Raw genomic sequence first — 18873 nt, 5'->3', positions numbered from 1 at the left:
ATCTAGTAATTATTAAAATTTCAATGCTTTGTCACTATTTTTATGTAAGGGTTCATACAACCTTGACATCACGTACGAATTTCTTCCTGTCTAACTTCCCATAGACTTATACTACTGAAATCCACAAACTGACGCTACTGAATCCTACCGCGTTCAGAATAACATATCGGAGGAATTTTATTAACTTAGACTGGACACTCTTCCTTCTAGTTTAACGATCGGGCAATGAATTCGGTGGACATAAATGTTAGAAAATTCCTTTCGATTTCCTGTGAGAGAACATCTTTCAAGTAGACAGGGGAAGAAACGGGCTAAATCGTTTCAAATGATTCGCATTCCCCGCGTTATTACATAAATAAATTCTCATCTCCGACAAAACGATATTCTCTCTAAAAAAAACAGTCTCGCCGGTCGACGAAAAAGAGGCCTCAAGAAAAGCTTTGATCGCGGATTTTTCCCATGTAAATCGTTCAACCTTCTTTTCTCTTTAACGAAAAGCACAAAGCTTCGCGGTGGAAGAGCTTTCGGTGAAAAGATCAGAGCAACAACGAGGAAAACTTTGATGAGTGGCTCCTCCTCCTCGTCCTCCACCTCCACCCCCGTCTGCTTCCACCCTTATGCGCTCTACTATTGTTTTCTTCGATCGGGGAGAACGTTTATTTGCATAGCTCATACATATTAATCACCGAAAGAGAGAGCATATCGAGGATGATTGAAACGCTTATTAAAATCCTCCAGGCGAGAATGGAAACTCCTTTTTTTCTGTTTGTCTTCTCTTTTTTTTTTTCGATTTAAGAGAGGGTGGTTTTGGTTTAATAGAGAGGAGCTTTTCGCGTGCCTCTTGCGGTACACTTCCGCGCTCATAATATTTTCTTGCTTTTATTAAATTTCCATATAGCAGAAGATGAATTTTAATGCGATAGGTGGAAGATTGACGCTCTTCTCGGTCACGTTCATGCATAACAGCTACTTCTTATTATACTTGACGATTTAACCGCGTCCCGGTTTATTTCCGCGATATTCAGTTGCCATAAAGTTAACCGAGCCCGACGTTCAAGGGAAATGAGCACGAAGAAAGGAACTATTTAAATTGCAAGAAAAATTGGAAACGAACGAAATGTTTTCATGTCGGATTCAATCAACCGCCGAACTCGCAGCGCGAGATTAGATTTTAATAGAAACCGTGTGTTCCTCCCTTATTTAACAATGGCCACGGTTTTTCTCCCCTCTGAATCCCTTCTTCTTCGAGGGCTCGATTCGATTCGGTAGGATTACCTGTTAATTGAAGCGCGACCCGTGCCGATTGATTACAAAGTAAAAACAGGAACGGTGTCGCCGGTATTACGTGTGCAATTGCGAATGTAAATCCCCGGCTAGGTTACGTTTCAATTCACCTCGAAAATCCTTCGCGATTTCTTCTGACCATGGTTTCAATATTCTCGCCGACTTCACACCCGAGAATCGGTGAATACGTAAAACTTCTTTCTCTCGTGTTCCCCATCTTTTAACCCTTTCGCTACGGCAGTCCGTTCCGCGGGATCACTTAAAATAATGAAAATGAAATATGAAATATGAAATATATCTCAATAATGAAAAAAAAGATATAATTATTTTTTTTTAAATACTTTATATTATAATCCTTATTTTCTATTATAGTTTTGTGCCTTACAAATACTTGTATTGTATTGTATTGTTTATTTACCATCCAATAGAAAAAAATTGAAGATTCTTATTTCGTATGTAAAATATGCAAGATTTAGTTCAGTGGTGTCCGTAGCGAAAGGGTTAAAAGTCAATGTCATTAATCGACACATGTATTATCAAAATGCTGCTGTTTCCACTAGTTTCGAGTGAATTACGGTAGAGCGTTTTTCGAAATCGTTTTCAAAGATTCGAGGGCAAGTGGCGATGCATTTGTAGGCGAGTTAACAGCGTTCAACAAATCTAATCGCAAAGCGATAGACAAAATGAGATAGAGATAGAAGTGGAGAAACAGATAGTCTGAAGTAGATTCATAGAGACAGAGAGAAAGAGAGAGAGGGAAGCATTGAGAAAAGAAGAATCGGTTTCCGGGGATTCTTATTATATTCGCCTTACAATACGATTCGATTTTGGCTAGGTCTTCGACGAACTCGAATCGGACGTCAAACATTTCAATTGGACTGTTTGCGGACCGAGATTCGTTGTGCGGAGCACGATCTCCAGAAATTCTCGCGATTCTCTTCAAATTCATCAAACTTGTGATCGTGATTTCCTCTTGAATAGATAATAATTAGAGACAAAGACAGAGAGAGACAGGACAGAGAGAGAGAGAGAGAGAGAGAGAGAGTGAGACAGACAGAGAGATAGAGAGACAGAGAGTAAAAGTGATCCAAGGACGATAATATAGTATACATAAGTGGAATTGGAATATCGATTCGGTTCTCTAAATAGAAAACATTTTTGGCAGCGTCAGAGTTCGTTGGCCTATTCTTACCTGTGAACTTTAACGTTAATAATAACGCTGCTTGTGTTTGACTATTTTAACCAGACATTGCCTGTAACTATTATATTGTGCACGTAACAGATACTATTTACTCTCCTCGTTTCGTTTTTAACTCGTAAACACGAAAATAGAAAGAAATAGCAGTGGCAATTTCTGTACAAATATGCAATTACTTGTTTCGCGTTAAAAATAAAATTAATGAAAATGAACGACAATAATAATCTCCCAGCTCTTTGCATGTCAAATAATTAATTTCCCGATTACCTGATTGAAACGAAATTTTGTCGACAGAACGTCAACGAAGTGTCAATATATGTATTTCGCTGTACGGAAATACATATTTGATGTACGTACGTTACCTACATCGGTGTAGTAGTAGTAGTAGTAGTAGTAGTTGAATAAAAGTATCATCTTCGCGTCGTTCGGTATAACTATAAACTATATGGAAATGGCATTTAATAAGAACATGAGCCACTGCTATTCCTCTCTCTATTCGTACTCTGGGAAATCTTGCTGTAGACTTGAGAGTTTAGAGCGGGCGCGCATCATCCTGTATTCTTTTAGTAGCTACAACGTGTCAGGCTGTTTCCTCCATTTTCTGTAGTGCTTCTCGAAGATCCACCGGCACGAGGAGAGAGGAGTATCGCGCGCGGTTCTGTTCGCGGATCTACACTAACACTAACGATAGGTGCTACCACCGGCAGTGTCGAATACATAGCGGAGTATATATGCTACGTATGTATGTATGTACGTACGTAAGCCCGTCGCGGGGTCTTTTTCGTTTTCCACCGGGATGAGAAAGAGGAAAATTCCGATGCGAAAATGGGAAAAAGTGAGACACATTGTTCGAAGCACACGCGGTGCCTTTTCACGCCTTCTCGTCTCCCTTACCGAACACGCTTTCACATCTCTCCCGTTCTGTTTTTTCCCCGTTGCCCGTTCTCTGGCCCGTTTTGTCTCTCTCCGAGTAGATAGCCGGTTTTTCTTCTTACTCGTACCGTTCGAGAAAATGCGTATCGATGCGACACCCGAACGACGGAGATCCGATAGAAATAATCGTGTTCGATAAGGGTGATTCGAACGTGCCAAAAATACTTGAGAGTGTCTGGAGTGTTAAATATTGGGAAGCTGATGCTCGCGATCAGTGATCAGAGAGTCTACACAGTGTTACTTAGTATTTAGTAGTCAGATAATAATCAGTTCGTTCTGAGGATGTCTGAAAACAGTGGTGTTCTGTATTTAAGTAATCTAGCTGGGTTGGGACGGGAGTCGAAGAAACGATAGCTTGATCTAACAGAGGAAGGATCCGAAAGAGACGTCTGCCCACGGTGACGATGGGCAGATGACGAATAGAAAGAGGGCGAGTTCAGGTAGAGAGGAGAAGGAAAATAGATGGATAGGTACCTATAAGTGGCACCGCCTCGGACGTTCGCGTCAACACGTGGGCCACCAGCAGCGAAAACACCGTCTGCGATAGTAGGATCGTAACACCTGCAAAATCACACACACACGCGCGGCTGGTTCACGCGTCTGCATAAACAAATATACACGCAGACGAGGTGCACTTCTTTCCGTTTATCATGGAACGCGAGCTGACCGAGGAACAATCGAATTTAAATAAACTATATGTGTACGTAGTAACGTGATAAACGTCAGAATGAGATCAAAGTATGTGAATGATTGATTCGCGGCTAATGCGAGTGGAAAATGGTTTGGATGTGAGTAAACGTTTCCCTTCCTCCGTTTTCGGTGGAAATCTTGAGAGAATCGTGCGAAAATCGCGTGAAACGTCTTGGAAATCCATTGTGAGAACATATTCTTGAAAGGACGTTACGAGGGATGAGGAAGAAGGGCAGTGGGAGTGGTGGGTCGAGGGTGAAAGGATCCTTTTGTTCGAGGGTCAGGATCTCGCGTTTTCCATCCTTTCTCTGTCCGCCTCTGCTCGACGCCGTCGCTTTCTCCCTTTCTCTACGTTTCGCTTCACGCTTTGTCTTCCTTGATAAATGTCAGAAGCGGGGGTTACCGAGGGGTTAAAGAGGGCTAAGAGGGTTAAGGTAGTTCCGACAACGCTCTCAGCTTTCGAATATGAAATATAATTTTACGATTCGGTCGGAACGTATCACGGATGAAACATCCTCGTTAATTCGGAAAACAATTTATTATTACCGTATTATTAATTTCGACGTCATTGTTCCGTCGGTAACGAACGATATTTTGTGCACATCGTCTGCGTGACAAAAGAAAAATTAAATAATAATGCATTTTTTATTATTGGTCATTGAACTGATTTAATTGGTACCTACGTACGATTCGTCGATCAATTAATTGATCGTTGAGTTAACAAACTTGCAAACATTGAAGCTGACTGTTCGAACAATTTTTCAAATGTTAAAACAATTTGTTAGACTTTCAAGATCCGCGAAATTCATTTGATTTTTAATTGTCGTTCTTTACGGAACTGCGAGGATTCTATGAAGAATATTTAAAGAGAATCGTAACGAGTCGGTTCGAACGGTGATCGTAAACAAAAGTAACTGTTCAATAAAAATGCTCAAATGCATCGACTTCCATTAATTTCCGATTTCTATTAAAACCGGACGAACACTGTGAAAGGGTTAATATCGACGGGTAAAGGCATATCGATAACAGTCGGATTTCGCGTTTTATAACTGCCAGATATCCACCGTATTGTCGGCTTATCACGTTCGGCGAATCGACAATTCCGAAATCCTTTATCACCGTCTTTTTCGGGGAACGGTTTGACGTGAAACGTCGATAGGATGTCTCTCGATTGTCTAAACCCTCCTTTCCGAACAGAAAGAGGAAATAACAAATATCTGGTCCAAGCGGCAACGTTTCACCGATAGACGTCGACTCTTGTCATCCTTTTTCTGTTCGCGAAAAGAAGAATGTCAATTTTATGAACTCCGTATTTCATTAGTCCGAATTTCTTTTTCACTGTCCGCTTCGATCCACGGGAATTCGTTTCATCAAGCTCCTTCAAATGGTTAATTAACAGATTTCAACTACTTCCGAGTCGCGTAGAGAAAGCAATCATTTTTTTACTTGAGAGTCAAACGAACATCTCGTTGCAAATATCTTTTATTGTACAATGAAAACTGTCGATATATCTACGATTCAACAGACAGAGATTCTCTATATTTAAACTTTAAATAAGGTCTTCTTTCTTATATTCTTCTGTATACGTATGTAGTTCACAACTTTTATCAATTTGCAAACGTGCACCGAATGGAACTATCGTACACCGTTAACAATTTTCCCATGAAAAGTGTGTCGCAATACCGTGCATTATTCAATTCTTTATAAAATATTCACCGTATATGTATAATGCACACAATATTTATACTATGTAACCAATGTAAGATCAACTATGAATGTACGAAGTGGATTATTTAATTTACACACATTTTTCATTAATAAGTTACGCGTTGGTAAAGGAATTAAATAAAATAGTGAAAAATAAAAGTTGCCAGTGTGGTTGTCACAAAGAATAATGAAAAACAAAAGTTCGAATTATGGGAAAAAAAAATTCTGATGCGCATGTAACAAAGAAAACTTTATTTTATTCTAATAAAAAAAATACACGAAAGAAAAGTTTACTTCTTTATACAACATTTTATAGGTACTCTTTACGTTGCCAACGCATAATTTATCAATCATCTTGTATATAATTAAAACAATTCACCTAGTACAGTAAATAGGTCGAGTCACAATTAACTATCAATGTTTCTTAAAAGTATTACCAATACTCTTTCAAAATTTATATTAAGTTTTCATCTTCATTGTTAGCAGTGTCTCTCCGTTCATCTAAAGATCGTGTTAGTTAAACAGAGAAAGGTTGACAATAGAAAATGTATACAATTTTAATATAAATAATTGTTTAAAAAGTATTGGGCAATAATGTAGTAATTGAAGCTGAGAGTAATTGAAGTTGACTGTGACTCGTTGTTTGTAATAATTAATCACTATACTCGATCGCAACATACCAATCAATACATCAATAATAATAATAATGATAATAATAATAATAATAATAATAATAATAATAATAATAATAATAATAATAATAATAATAATTGTTATTATTATAATTGTAATAATAATCATAGTAATCATGATAATAATAATTAACGAAGAAGAAGGACATTACACGTGTAGTAATAATGATAATAATAATAATAATAATAATAGTAATAATAATAATATTAAGTAATAATAACGATACTTAACACGAGACATGTGTAAAGCGTAATCAATAATTAATAACAATAATAATAGTGTTTTACAGGCAATGTCCGAGTATAATAACAATAATAATAATAATAATAATTACAGGCAATAGTATATAGTTCAATAAATAATCCAATTAGGCCAGCATCTTGCAATAAGACTTGCAATCAAAATGAAACAATTTAGAAGTAGCTTTCGCGATAGAAAGAGATAGATAAATAGATAGATAGATAGAGAGATAGAGGAAGAGATAGAGACAGAGACAGAGACAGTAGAAATCTTGATGTATAGATGAAGAAAATAGATGTGGCTACGATAAACAAATGGAGCCAGACAGAGACAGAGATAGAGAGCCTCTAAAAAAGTTGCGAGCGCATTTAAAGAAATAAAAAAAAAAAATATGTACTCTTTATATTCGATTATTACTTTGCGTATTATCGTAATATTTAATTTATCGATCATTACGCAGCGTAGCCGCGATGGCAAGTAAATAAGATAAAGGAGCGTCAAACTGATAAGAAGCATAAGAGGGCTGGAAGTTCTTTTGCCATACAGTGTCCCCCTTTCCCTCTTTTTTCAATCAAGGGAAAAATGTTAAATGAGCTTCCTTGCAGAAGCAGCAGTTTATCGGAAAAATCTTCTCTGCGAGCAGCAAGATTGTGAATTTCTAAATTAATCGATCGGCCATAAGTTTTCATTTTAAATTGAGAACCTTTTCACGGACAGAGCTAAGTTAGAAGGGCCTCGGAATAAGAAAAATCGATTCACTCTCTTTTGTCTCCACACTCTCATTCATTCGACGCCAAGATTTTGCGAAGGATACGTTAAATATGGATACGTGTGACGCATTTCAAATAGAACGGCGCACCCCTTAATGCAACGAATTAATTGTTATGAAATAAATGTAACAGCGTATAATATGTCTCCATCGTTAAAAATAATATTACCCGAACCGATGTACCTCAGTATTATTTCATCTCGTTCACGTTTTCGTTTGGTCTTATTTAAAAAAGCTTTCCTACCATTACCCAACGTACTTGGGAGGGAAAAGCTTGTGCTTTACCGCGGGTATGTTTCCCGTTGGGAAAATAGAGAGCTAAAACAACAAACGAGATGAGAGTCCAACTGGTTGGACCGACAAAAAGAGTATGTGCATATTCTTCATACGAAATAAGATTTATTTTATAATATAATTATCTGAACGTATTATTATTTCTGTTCGTCGATTTTAGTTGAAATGTAAAGACCGTGAAAATTCTAGCTATGTTCAACCTCCGTGTTTTCATCGTCGCGACACGTCGAGTCGGCTTGAACATTCGGGACGTCGTAGTTTCGACTTCTACTTCAATTAATTTCGCCGTGGTATCGTCGGTGACATCGAAATTGAGCAGAACATCGAGAAGTCCCGCGACTCGCTTTGAAGTCGGAAAGGTAAACGAAACAGAAGATGAAATAATCGACTGATGCGTCGATTCGAAGGGAGAGGGGCATTTTAATTTACCGGAGTCCGAGCATACGATAAAACTTAAAAACGGAACAGAATTGATAACCGGCAAGGTGGAGAGAAATAGGATAAAATCGACAGGTGGCGAGAATTTCGAGGCGAGAGAAAAGTTTCGCGCGATATACGAGGCGAAAAAAGTCGTCAGAGTAAAAGAGATCGACGAGACTCCTTCTCCTTCCGATAGTTCCGGATATTATAAACGATAACTGTTTCAACTTTTTAGATTGATGTCTTTACACGTGGTTCTTTTGTTTTTCCCCTTACAAATTGCTAAACGCGTTTTATAAAAAAGAGTTTATTGAGAAATCTTCGCTCGAGTGCACCGTTCCATTCAAACGTATCCTTGTACAAAATCAAGCAATTCACGTTTCACCGTTGTTATTATTCGAAGCTTTAAGTCAACAGCATTCGCGGCTGAGCCACGGATCCTTACGCTCTTTAACATATGCATTTTGCCTCGTACTCAACTGAATAGTCTTACAAAACTTGATTCGTTTCTACCGGTGAACTTAAGTAGAGAATATGCAAAGTCAACTTCGTTTATGCCGCGTCTCATGCTGGATTTCATAGGTATCTCGGGAAGCATTGAATAGTAACAACACTTGACGGTGAAGCGAAAAACGTAAGGAACGAGAGGAATTCGTGTCGAATTCCAATTGTTTTTTTTCTTCTTATTCGAAGGAATGCAAAGTACCTAACAACGGTATGGCGTCGGAAACTTGTGGCAGAGTCTCGGCGACGAGATTCAGGAACACCGTCAGCGATAATAAAATTGTTACCCCTGAAACAGTCACAAGTTTTCAAGCGAGATCGGCTAAGACGCGATCGATGAAGATTCAGACACGATCTCGATAACGTCCGACGAGATATTATTTTTTATATATTCCTCTCCCGTAATATAACCATCCTTCTCATTTTATCTCTGGCTCTGCAATTTTTGTTTGACCATCCTCTAAAATGATTTTATTTCGCGTCCCTCGCTCCTTCTCCCTCATTATTCAACCTCCATCCTCCATCCATCAACTTTTTTACGCACCCTTGATTCGGTTTCTTTGCCCTTTTCCTCCTCCATCTTCCTTAGTTTCGACTGTTTCTTCCTCTACTTTTCGTTCAATCTAATTCGTTATTCTCGAGTGTCAAATCCAGGGGACGAATAAATCATAGACCGACGTATCGTAAACGAAGAATCGCGAATGAAAAATGAACGAATTATTCTACTCGGAAGAGTGGGTTAATTATTTAGTCATTTATTAATGAAATTACTTATCTGTTCGGTGTATAAAAACGCATTTAGTTATGCATACGATTATGATTTCCGTGTCGTCGTGTCAGTAAAAAAAGAATAGAGTTCAAACTAATTTTCGCGAACAAAACTCGTATTTGTCGGACAAATAAGAATCGGTAAATCTTAATCGAAACCAGCTACGAAAACTAGCGGGTACATAAAGGAGCGAAAAAGAGAGGAAGAGGAAGCGAGGATTCGTCGATACGAGGGAAGAGAAAAAAAAGAGGCATCGGGTGTCGGCTCGTAAAGCTCGATATTAACGCTTCCTCGCGGCTGGTTGGTATAAATAAAGAGAAGTTTTGAATGAGAATAGGGGGTTCAAACCCGAGGAAAACAATGCGACGCGCGCGGTTTTTTCGCCCCGCGAAAATAAAGAGCCGACGATTTTTCTGCCTTTTCCCTCCCGTTCCCTTCCACCCCGCCTGATGTAAATGCGCCATTTTTTCCTCCCGTCGTCCCTCCACCCCTCTCTGGTATCGCTCTGTATCGCTCGAAACAAAGAACTGGGAAGCGCTGTCGCTTGGTTGAATTTATAATCCTCCCTGTTTCATTTAACTTGATCGAATGCAAATTCTTTCGCGACGATGCTTATAATCGTTCGCACGGTGTAAAATTTTTATAGAAATTAGAATATAACGATATCGCCTTGTTCGATATAATTCATAAATAAATGTCTCATTCTTTGCGATGTTTAATTGCGATTACTCATCGTATCCTACGATTTAATAATACGACGATAAGATTCTAAGTCTGACATAGAATTCCAAGTTACTTCTTGCCCTAAATTCTCCTAGGCGTTCCTCAAGATAAATAAAACGAATATTCTCCGTGGAATACTATGTATCCGTCTAGTTTAATTAAAGCTTTCTTCCCTTTCTGTTCCTTCTTTCTTTCCTCTGACCGCCACACTTTCGAAACGGAGATAACCGATCTCCGATTAACGTTTCCTCCTCCTCCTCCTCCTCCTCTTCTTCTTGTTCTTCTTCTTCTTCCTCTTCCTCTTCCGCTGTGTATTCCTTTCCCCTCCGCGAGTTATTTACTCGGAAACGAGAGTTACACGGAGATCGATCGATTCGAGATTCGCTTTTCACCCCTTTTTATTTTCCCCTCTTACAATACCGCGGTGTACACGGCCCGTCCGTGTTCTATCGTTGCCATTTATTCATCGCTTAGCCAATTCGCGTGGCAAATGCGTTTAACAACCCGCGGACGATACACCTGTAAGACTACGAACAGCAAGGAAATTCTAAACAAGTTTGAGCCAACGGGTGAACGGGATAAACGGTCTGAACTTTTTGACCATCTCGAATACAGTTAGGTGTTACGTCTTAACGGGGGCTCGCTTCCTGAAGAGAATTAATTAACGACAAACAGCAAAATGAACGGTGCACACATGGTAGGTCAATATTTACAAAGGAGGCAACACTAAACAGATTTGGGTGGTAATTTATTATAGTTAGCTGAGGGTACCTATTAGAGGGACGGCATCCGAGGTGGTCGGCATACTTTCTGCCACGAGGTTCAGGAATACTGTCAGCGACAGTAGAATGGTCACCCCTGCGATAAAACACTCGTAATTGTCGACAATAAAATATACAACATTTTCGTTCCTCGCGTCTACCGTAATTGTTGGCATTTCCTTTTTTTAAGAAGCTAGCGTTTACAGAATTTCTCGGATCCGTTCTGCCAATACAATCGGGGGATCTTAGAAATTAGAGGGATCCCCTATCCGGGATGCTCGAATTCTATGCCTTCGAACCGAGACTAATCGGAATTTCTAATACGGAATCTTATTTCGGACGTAACTGAAATTCAAACGGTATTCGTTTTACGTTCGGTGGCCCGAGGTTCGGACGATGATCAAAATCCGATTGGATCGAGGAATTTCTACGGTACTATACTCTCCAGAACGAAGCAAGAGTAGAATAACATTTGAAATACGTCCAGTTCGCATCGTAAAATTACAGGCACGCCCAGTTTCAACGCGATTCAACAATTAAAGAACACTTACACCTCTGCAACGTGACATTTATTGCGCCGTTTTAAATTGCATTTTATTTTAACGTCAAAATGGTCCTTTGTCGGCTCGTTGGTAAAATCATATTTATTAAGCGAGAAGAAGAACGTCTCTTTAATTATCGTAAAATTTCTGGACGCCTTTGAAGAAGGAATAAATGAATTAAAGCAGTCTTGACGAAAACAAGGGACGACGGACGGTGAGTCGCAATCTTACTTTAGAAAATGCGAATATTTTAAGAAACTTGTAGATGCTATCAGCGAAGAGAGAATCTAACAGAACGTTTTCTGATAATCCGGGGCTCGGCCTGTACGTATCTTTGGAACAACAATTTTCTTCTATTCGAAGTAATCTGGACATCGCATACCAATAACTCAACTGGCAGTTCGATTCCGCGACATTAAAGATTCATAAAGCACTCGGTTAAATCGCAGTAAACGAGGAAATATCGTCGGCCAAGGCATTAAGAATCGTTCACGATAAATCTATCACGATCTAAGAGGACTTACATGTACGCGGTTAAGTACATCGTCCGAGAATCGTCGAGAGGTATAACTATACACACGAACTGAATCGTAATGTCCGTTGATTCCGGCGGAGGAAACTGGTCGTATCGATGGGCAAACGGAATCGAAGATGGGAAGATGAACAATTCCAGGTCGATTTCCATCAAATATCGATGAGACGATATAACGGATATGAGGAGCGAACGTCGAGGAAGGACGCGAGAGACCACGATTACTCCGTACGAATTAGAAGAAGGACACGGCCCGTCGTTCGAACTTCTGCCGGTATTCAGTATTCTCCCAATCGTTTTCAGGGGAAAATTCGACTAGAGAATTGAGAGAAATTCGAGGTAATGCCAGCGAGAACGAGTTTCATGATTCCGACGGATGCGGTCGACGTGTAACGTTGACTGATTGCTTAATCGTTACGATCGAACGGAAATTCTGACTGTAAATTAATTAAATTCAAACTCAAAGTCGCAATAATACAACTTCAAGTGTGTATGCGTACACATACAGTCCATATACAGAGATAGATAGTAGATAGACAGATAGATAGAAGGATAGAATAGATAGAGTAGACAGATAGAGATAGACAGACGGACAGACAGACAGCAGACAGACAGACGATATATACGAGTACGTATATAGTGTGTACAGAGTTGGGCAATTTTTATTCAAGCCATCGTATTCTTTCCACAAAACTGTCTCTCTCAGAAAACTAGAAGAAATAATCATTAAATGAATAGACAACTATAAAAGAAAGTGATCGAAATTAATCGATTAATATTAAATTTGTCACTTGTGTTCTCAAGACAACTGAACAAATTACACGCGGTTGTACATGCGATTTTAAGTATTGAAGAATGCTCACTGTTACAGAAAATCTTTCGCTAACGAGCGCTTATGTACATAATCCGTTTATAATGCCCAACTCTGGTATATACGAACGAACTAAAAATAGTACAGTAAACTGAAAAGATAACGGAGTGTACTGTCTGGCTGGTGTGAAGTAACCATAGTCACGATAAAAAACAGGCACGTCATGCATGGATTTACGTTACCTAGGGTGAGTTTCTCCCCGGAATCGGGTGGCAATGTGAATCCTAGTAGCGCCATGCTCGATATCAGAACACACGGCACGATTAAGTTGAAAAAATAGTATAGCGTTCTACGACGAATTTGTATCGTGAACGTGACGTCCACGTACGGCTCTGGACAGCATTGATACCTTATCGTGTTCTTCTTCCCTGGCATCCCTGCGAAACAGATCGAAATTAAATGTTCACAATCGAGATCGTTCGTCCTATTAAATTTTATTTGAAAAAATAGATCGTCAGATAAAAGGAAGGTATATAAATTGAACGAGCGGATTGAACTAATTTTCGACGATAAGCGTTCTTCGGTCGCGTGTTAAATTCCCGGCCATTCAGTGGATTTTCCTAGCGGAACCGAGTAAGGGTGGGTCGAAAGAACCGACTCCGTGAAAAGATAACGAAAGAAAACCGTGGAAAATGCAGGACGATCGTCATGTCGCCGTCGGAGGAGTGAAAAGAAGCGAAGGGATTTCGAAGCCCCGGCCTCGGCCCCGGGCTCGACTCGACAACCATCGATTGGCGAGTTGATGGCCCGTGCCGCGGCATAAACCCGTTCTTCGTGATCTTTTCTCGGGCTCGCGAAACGGAAACCGGCCCCCTAACGACTTCTATCAGCGTTCCGTCACCAACCGAGAATGTGTACCAAAATGAAATTCGATGGAAAAATGTGTTCCATCACGGGGACGTGATGGCAACGCGAAAATTGACTCGCCGATTGAAAAACCGAACGGAGAACTGGGTCTCGCTAAAAGTATCCGCCACGGTTTCGTTCCAATATTTGCTCGATAAGAAAAACGAGTATCGCACAGATGGGAATAATTAACCGAATCTGGTGAATACTTAATACGAAACGCGTTAAGCAATTTTTTTTCACGATATTTCTGCTCGTTCCAACTACATCATTTTACCGAGTTCCTTTCACGCTCGGGACAGCTAATTCCGTAAGTACGGTACAAACGGATTTCCAAATTATCAGAGGATCATCCCGTATCACATTCTCGCGCTGGGATGAAGCTAGATTATTATTATACTAACGGCGAGACGCGATACGTACCGCGCGTACCACACGTCGTTATCAATTATGTTTAGAAAGGAGCGTTGCACACGTGTATATCGGTAAAGCGGTAGCAAGCAGAGGAATTCTCGAATATCTTTCCTCGACGCGGTGTACTCACCTATCAAATACCACTCTCCGTTCGTTATAAAGTCGGACAGATCGCCACCGTCTTCCGAACTCAACACCAAATCCACCTATCGACCAATCAAAGTTCTCATATTAACATTGGTACACGATTTTCTTCTCTGAAAGGGAATTCTTAGAAGAAATCATTACATAGAACGTTCACGCATGCCCATGCAATATTAAGAAAGTTTCAATTAATGTGATGTACACATCGACTACGATTACTTCCTCGTTCATTCAACTGTTTTGTCTATCGCCACGGTAAATTCGCGTTCACAGGGGATGGATCGCTGATAACAAACGGAATAATCGGTAACAAAAAGACGTGAATAATTCTAGATTGTCCTTATAGAAATGGTACCGAACAATGGGAATTATAGAAATGATACCGAACATTGTTTCAAGAATAAGACTCGAGCACGACGGATTAACTCCGAATTACGTCGATTCGACGCAACTGCCAGGGGAGAAACGTTTTCCCATATATCGATTATTATATCGTCTGGAGAGCTTGAATAAACGAAACAAATATGCAGAGATAAATAATACGGGAAACGTTTTTCCCAATATTGCTTCTCTGCAAATAAAAAAGAAGGAATAACGAACGTACAATAAACGTGGAGGACGTACATGTGTAATATGGTATCAGACGAAGCTCTCGGAAGAGTTCTCAGGTTCAGACAGTAAACATTTCAAGTTTATTCTAATTGCAAAATATTATTACTAATTAAATTGGGCGAAGTCAATTAAAATTCCGTCTGTCTTTATTACCCATAAAGAACTCATGACACGAGGACAGAAATGACGATAGACCTATTACTAGAGAATATACTACACGTACAGTTGTGATTTTCATGTTCGATTTGGTTTTGCATGCATTATCTACGTTGATTGCGTATTAAACGAGTATTTACACGTTCTTGTGTACACGCGCGGTAACTTGCATACACACATACGTACACGTACGAGGACACATATTGTAGGTGTAGATATGTACACTTAAACATGCGATATAGACGCTTATGTACACGCTTATGTATTTGTGTTCACGATTTACTCGACTCGAGTCGACATCGATGTGAATTTTTCTTTCGATTCGAGCGAGCAATAATTGTTTCTTTCGGTTCAGTATATAAGAAAGGGGGGCGGGTTGTTGGGTTTGATGGCAGGGTCGAAAAAAGGGTTGGTAATGGCTAAAAAACGGAGGGTCAAGACAGGGGTGAAAATTCGTTCCTTCAAATCGAACTGCGGGGTGGTCGAAGGGTCGGTGTAAAGAGGCTCGTGTCTTTTTTATACTAAAAAATACATAAACACTTATATATATATAATTAAGGTTGGGGGTGAATCAAGGTGCTTAGACGATCATTAAAGATCATTTTGCAGATCATAGGTAGGCAGGTTGATCATATATTTTAAATATTTTTCTCTTCATGATTCTGTATTCGAAATGCCTTGCGTCCAGTACAAAATTTTTATCATGTTGTGTACACGTTCTGCTAGTTTCACCGATGCCCCCATTGCTGTTCATTCAATTTGATGGACTCGATCGTAAGGCAAATCGAATAAAGTTAATTTGCTTCGCACACACCAGTTAATTAACTCTGTTTAATTAGATTTATTATAATTCGGTTTATTCTGGTCAATTCGCTTTGTACGATTCGATGAAATTTTTAAGATTGAAAAGCAATCGAGAAGGAAGGTGAACGATTTAAGGATTTAGAACGATCCTTAAACTGTGCATCCTTGGAACCCTTGAGAAAAGAAACTGAACTAAAGTAAAGAAGAAGTTTATTTCGAGACGTGGTACACGAGGTGCAACAGGTAAAAGTTATCGAGTGTCCAACTTATTTCACGGTTCGCGTTTTAAGATAAATAAAAAGGAGAAGTCTCTGATCTCTTCGCCCTCCGACAAGTGTATCTCGCGCGTCCAAGTGCAATCGTTCGGTTCTCACGAATCAGAAACCAGATATCGTTCAAAACTAATTAAAGGTGCGTGCGAAGAAATTATATAGGTATTCTTAGCCTAAGCTTAGTCAGCGAGCATTTGCTCCTCAAAATCTCCATCACTAGCAAAACGTTTATATCATCAAAAGGTAGATTCTCATTTATCATACAGATTATATTAACGTTCACAATTGGTACTCGCTGTTCGGTCGAGTGTCCGTCAAACTTAATTACAAAGGGGAAAACACAATAAATAATATTACAAACTACTAATTATATCAAATGGAAGACGTCCAGGTACTACAAACAAGTGATTGAACTGTGAGGTCGATACTTGAAATATTAAACAACCAAATGTAGTGCTTCACATCATTTAAGGAATATCTTCTGAACAAAGATACCTTGTTGGTAACAAATTCTAGCTAATACTCCATTTTTTTACCGTAAGGATTTATCTGCTCGGAAGTAGGTACTTATTTTCTCTAGAAGTGAAAAGTATTACCAGTTCTCGTAAAATCGTCGCGTATAATAATAAAATACGAGGTGAGATAAACCCTCGATCCCTTTATCCTTATCTATCGATAAAGACAAAACCAGATGTGCGCAAATTACAAATTTTATTTTAACCGACGTACAAATTCTTCTTCTCAAATCAAACGATTCATCTACTCTTTGATACAAGCTATTTGCCAAATCATTTTTTAACTGACCTTTGAAACCGACAGGTACAACGTAAACCAAGAATGTTTCACTTATTCTACATATAGGGATAGAATTGTGACAATATTGCTTTTTGGGTTTACTTTAGGGATATATGTATGTACATATAATTTATATAAAGGCTATATAACAACGGGCTATGTGAAATATAAACAACACACATACACACATAAAACGATCGCTATCGTTTATATATCTATAACAATTAGTGAAACGTGCTCAAGTTTGCTTTAGAAAAAAATATAACCAGACACATTTAACACTTAAATTGTTATAAAAAAAAAATTACAATGGATCGTACTTGTTAATATTTCACTTCTAAGTTCTCTCATTACGTTGGAACGAGGAAATGGCGACTCGTTAAGTGAAAATCAAAGTACGTCCCTCATAATGGAAAGACGTTCTTCGTAGTAAATGACCGAGTCAGGTCAATATCTCAATTCAGGGAAATCGATTAGCGGAATCCGTAGTTGGGTCGGTAGATAACAGTTTTGGTAACAGCGCCATATCTCGGGCATAGTTTCACGGGTTTACGAGCTGCTGTCTATCAGCGTGCCTAGCGACACACAATCGTAAACTCGCGGCCGCACCGGCGCGGCTGGGCGACTACGGGGTGAAGGGTGGTGTCGTAAAACCAATTAATTGCATCGGTAATTGGATAATTCGTTCGTTAACAAAACGTCGCCCGAGCTTAACCAATTTAACTTAACGACACTGATTTACTTATAACTGGTAATACTTTTTTAATTCTAAGTCGGTGATTTCCTTCGTGGTCAGTGACTTTGCGTTGTCTCAGATCTCAACCGAGGCATCAACGAAGAAAAGAGGAAAAATTTTGCTCAACCTGCTTTCTCTCTTTGAACCAACAAAATATCGTTCACTCTCCGGTGAAATAAAAATAGTATACAGAATCTGAAACTAGTTTAAACAGTAATAGAACGGAATGAAAAATAATACGACCGGAGTGGCGGTGTAACGATTAAAGAAAGGTGGAAATTGGTCGGTTGTTGAATCGATTTAGCGAAGAATATTTGATTTTGATCGATTGGTACCGGAGAATTTCAAGAGCAAAAGCTCGGTTAACTGACTGGCATGGAAACAGTCGCTCAGCTATCGACTACGCGAAGGGAAAAATGGGTTCTTGCCTTCGGATCGCCCGTGTAAAACGGATCTATGGATCGCGAGCAATAAAAGAATCAAAACGTAACTCGGTTGGAGTAATTGTAAAAAAAAAACCATGTCCGTCAGTTTTGGCTTTCGGAACGAAAAAATTGATACAATTGTTAACTAAACAACGAAGTTAAAGAATCGTTTGAAATCCGATAGAAAATATCGTTTGGAAAGTAACAATGCTGGAGGAAAGTGGTGAAAGAGCATTGTGCGATCGTACACCGATCCGCGTGTCATCTAGTATTTTTACATCAGTTATATTTCGAAAATTAGTTACCAGTATCAAGGCTTCGCCAAATTTAGAACATGTTATTCATTTATCAGAATCACGAATACGTTTGCAATTTAATTCTGTGAGTTACAGATTATGGGATAAGTGAAAATTTGTAAATAATTCTCTCCTCATATTCTGTTCATCAAAGATACTAACGGACCGTCAAATATTTATGAAGCGAAGAGAATTTCATTTATCGATTACCTCGATGGAAATCCTTTTTATTGTCATACTGAAAGCGAAAGTATTAAAAGCTTCTTTGGGGTTTTCATGCTTAAGGATGTATAGGCTATACACTTTAACAGTGCTAGCATGTTGAATTTGTTATTATAGATCCCTACCTACCTGCAAAATTTTAAATCAATTCATGGGGTTTTTTGAAAAAATATAGTGACTTAAAATTTGCATGTACTCTTATGGTATTCAGCAGTAACCCA

The 18873-nt window shown here is 39.1% G+C and overlaps 1 protein-coding gene across 4 annotated transcripts in view; it reads right to left on the bottom strand.

Moving 5' to 3' along the window:
• Positions 1 to 18873, bottom strand: part of nAChRalpha6 (nicotinic acetylcholine receptor alpha6) — a 74822-nt gene that overhangs the window by 7292 nt on the left and 48657 nt on the right. For 2 of the 4 annotated variants that reach the window (XM_018037354.2, XM_026819847.1), the window contains 3 exons: positions 14321 to 14396; positions 13113 to 13307; positions 10996 to 11082 (listed from right to left, as the gene is read on the bottom strand). In XM_018037354.2, coding sequence (XP_017892843.1) covers positions 10996 to 11082; positions 13113 to 13307; positions 14321 to 14396 — 358 coding nt within the window. Of the gene's footprint in view, positions 1 to 8934; positions 9022 to 10995; positions 11083 to 13112; positions 13308 to 14320; positions 14397 to 18873 lie in introns of all 4 variants that reach the window. The other 2 variants (XM_018037353.2, XM_018037356.2) reach the window with 2 other exon arrangements.

Source organism: Ceratina calcarata, unplaced genomic scaffold (genome assembly GCF_001652005.2).
Source record: "Ceratina calcarata isolate Rehan_Ccalc_2016 unplaced genomic scaffold, ASM165200v1 scaffold165.2, whole genome shotgun sequence".
Lineage (NCBI taxonomy): Eukaryota > Metazoa > Arthropoda > Insecta > Hymenoptera > Apidae > Ceratina > Ceratina calcarata.
The sequence above is the reverse complement of the archived record's forward strand: the minus strand, read 5'-3'. Positions and strand labels throughout refer to the sequence as shown.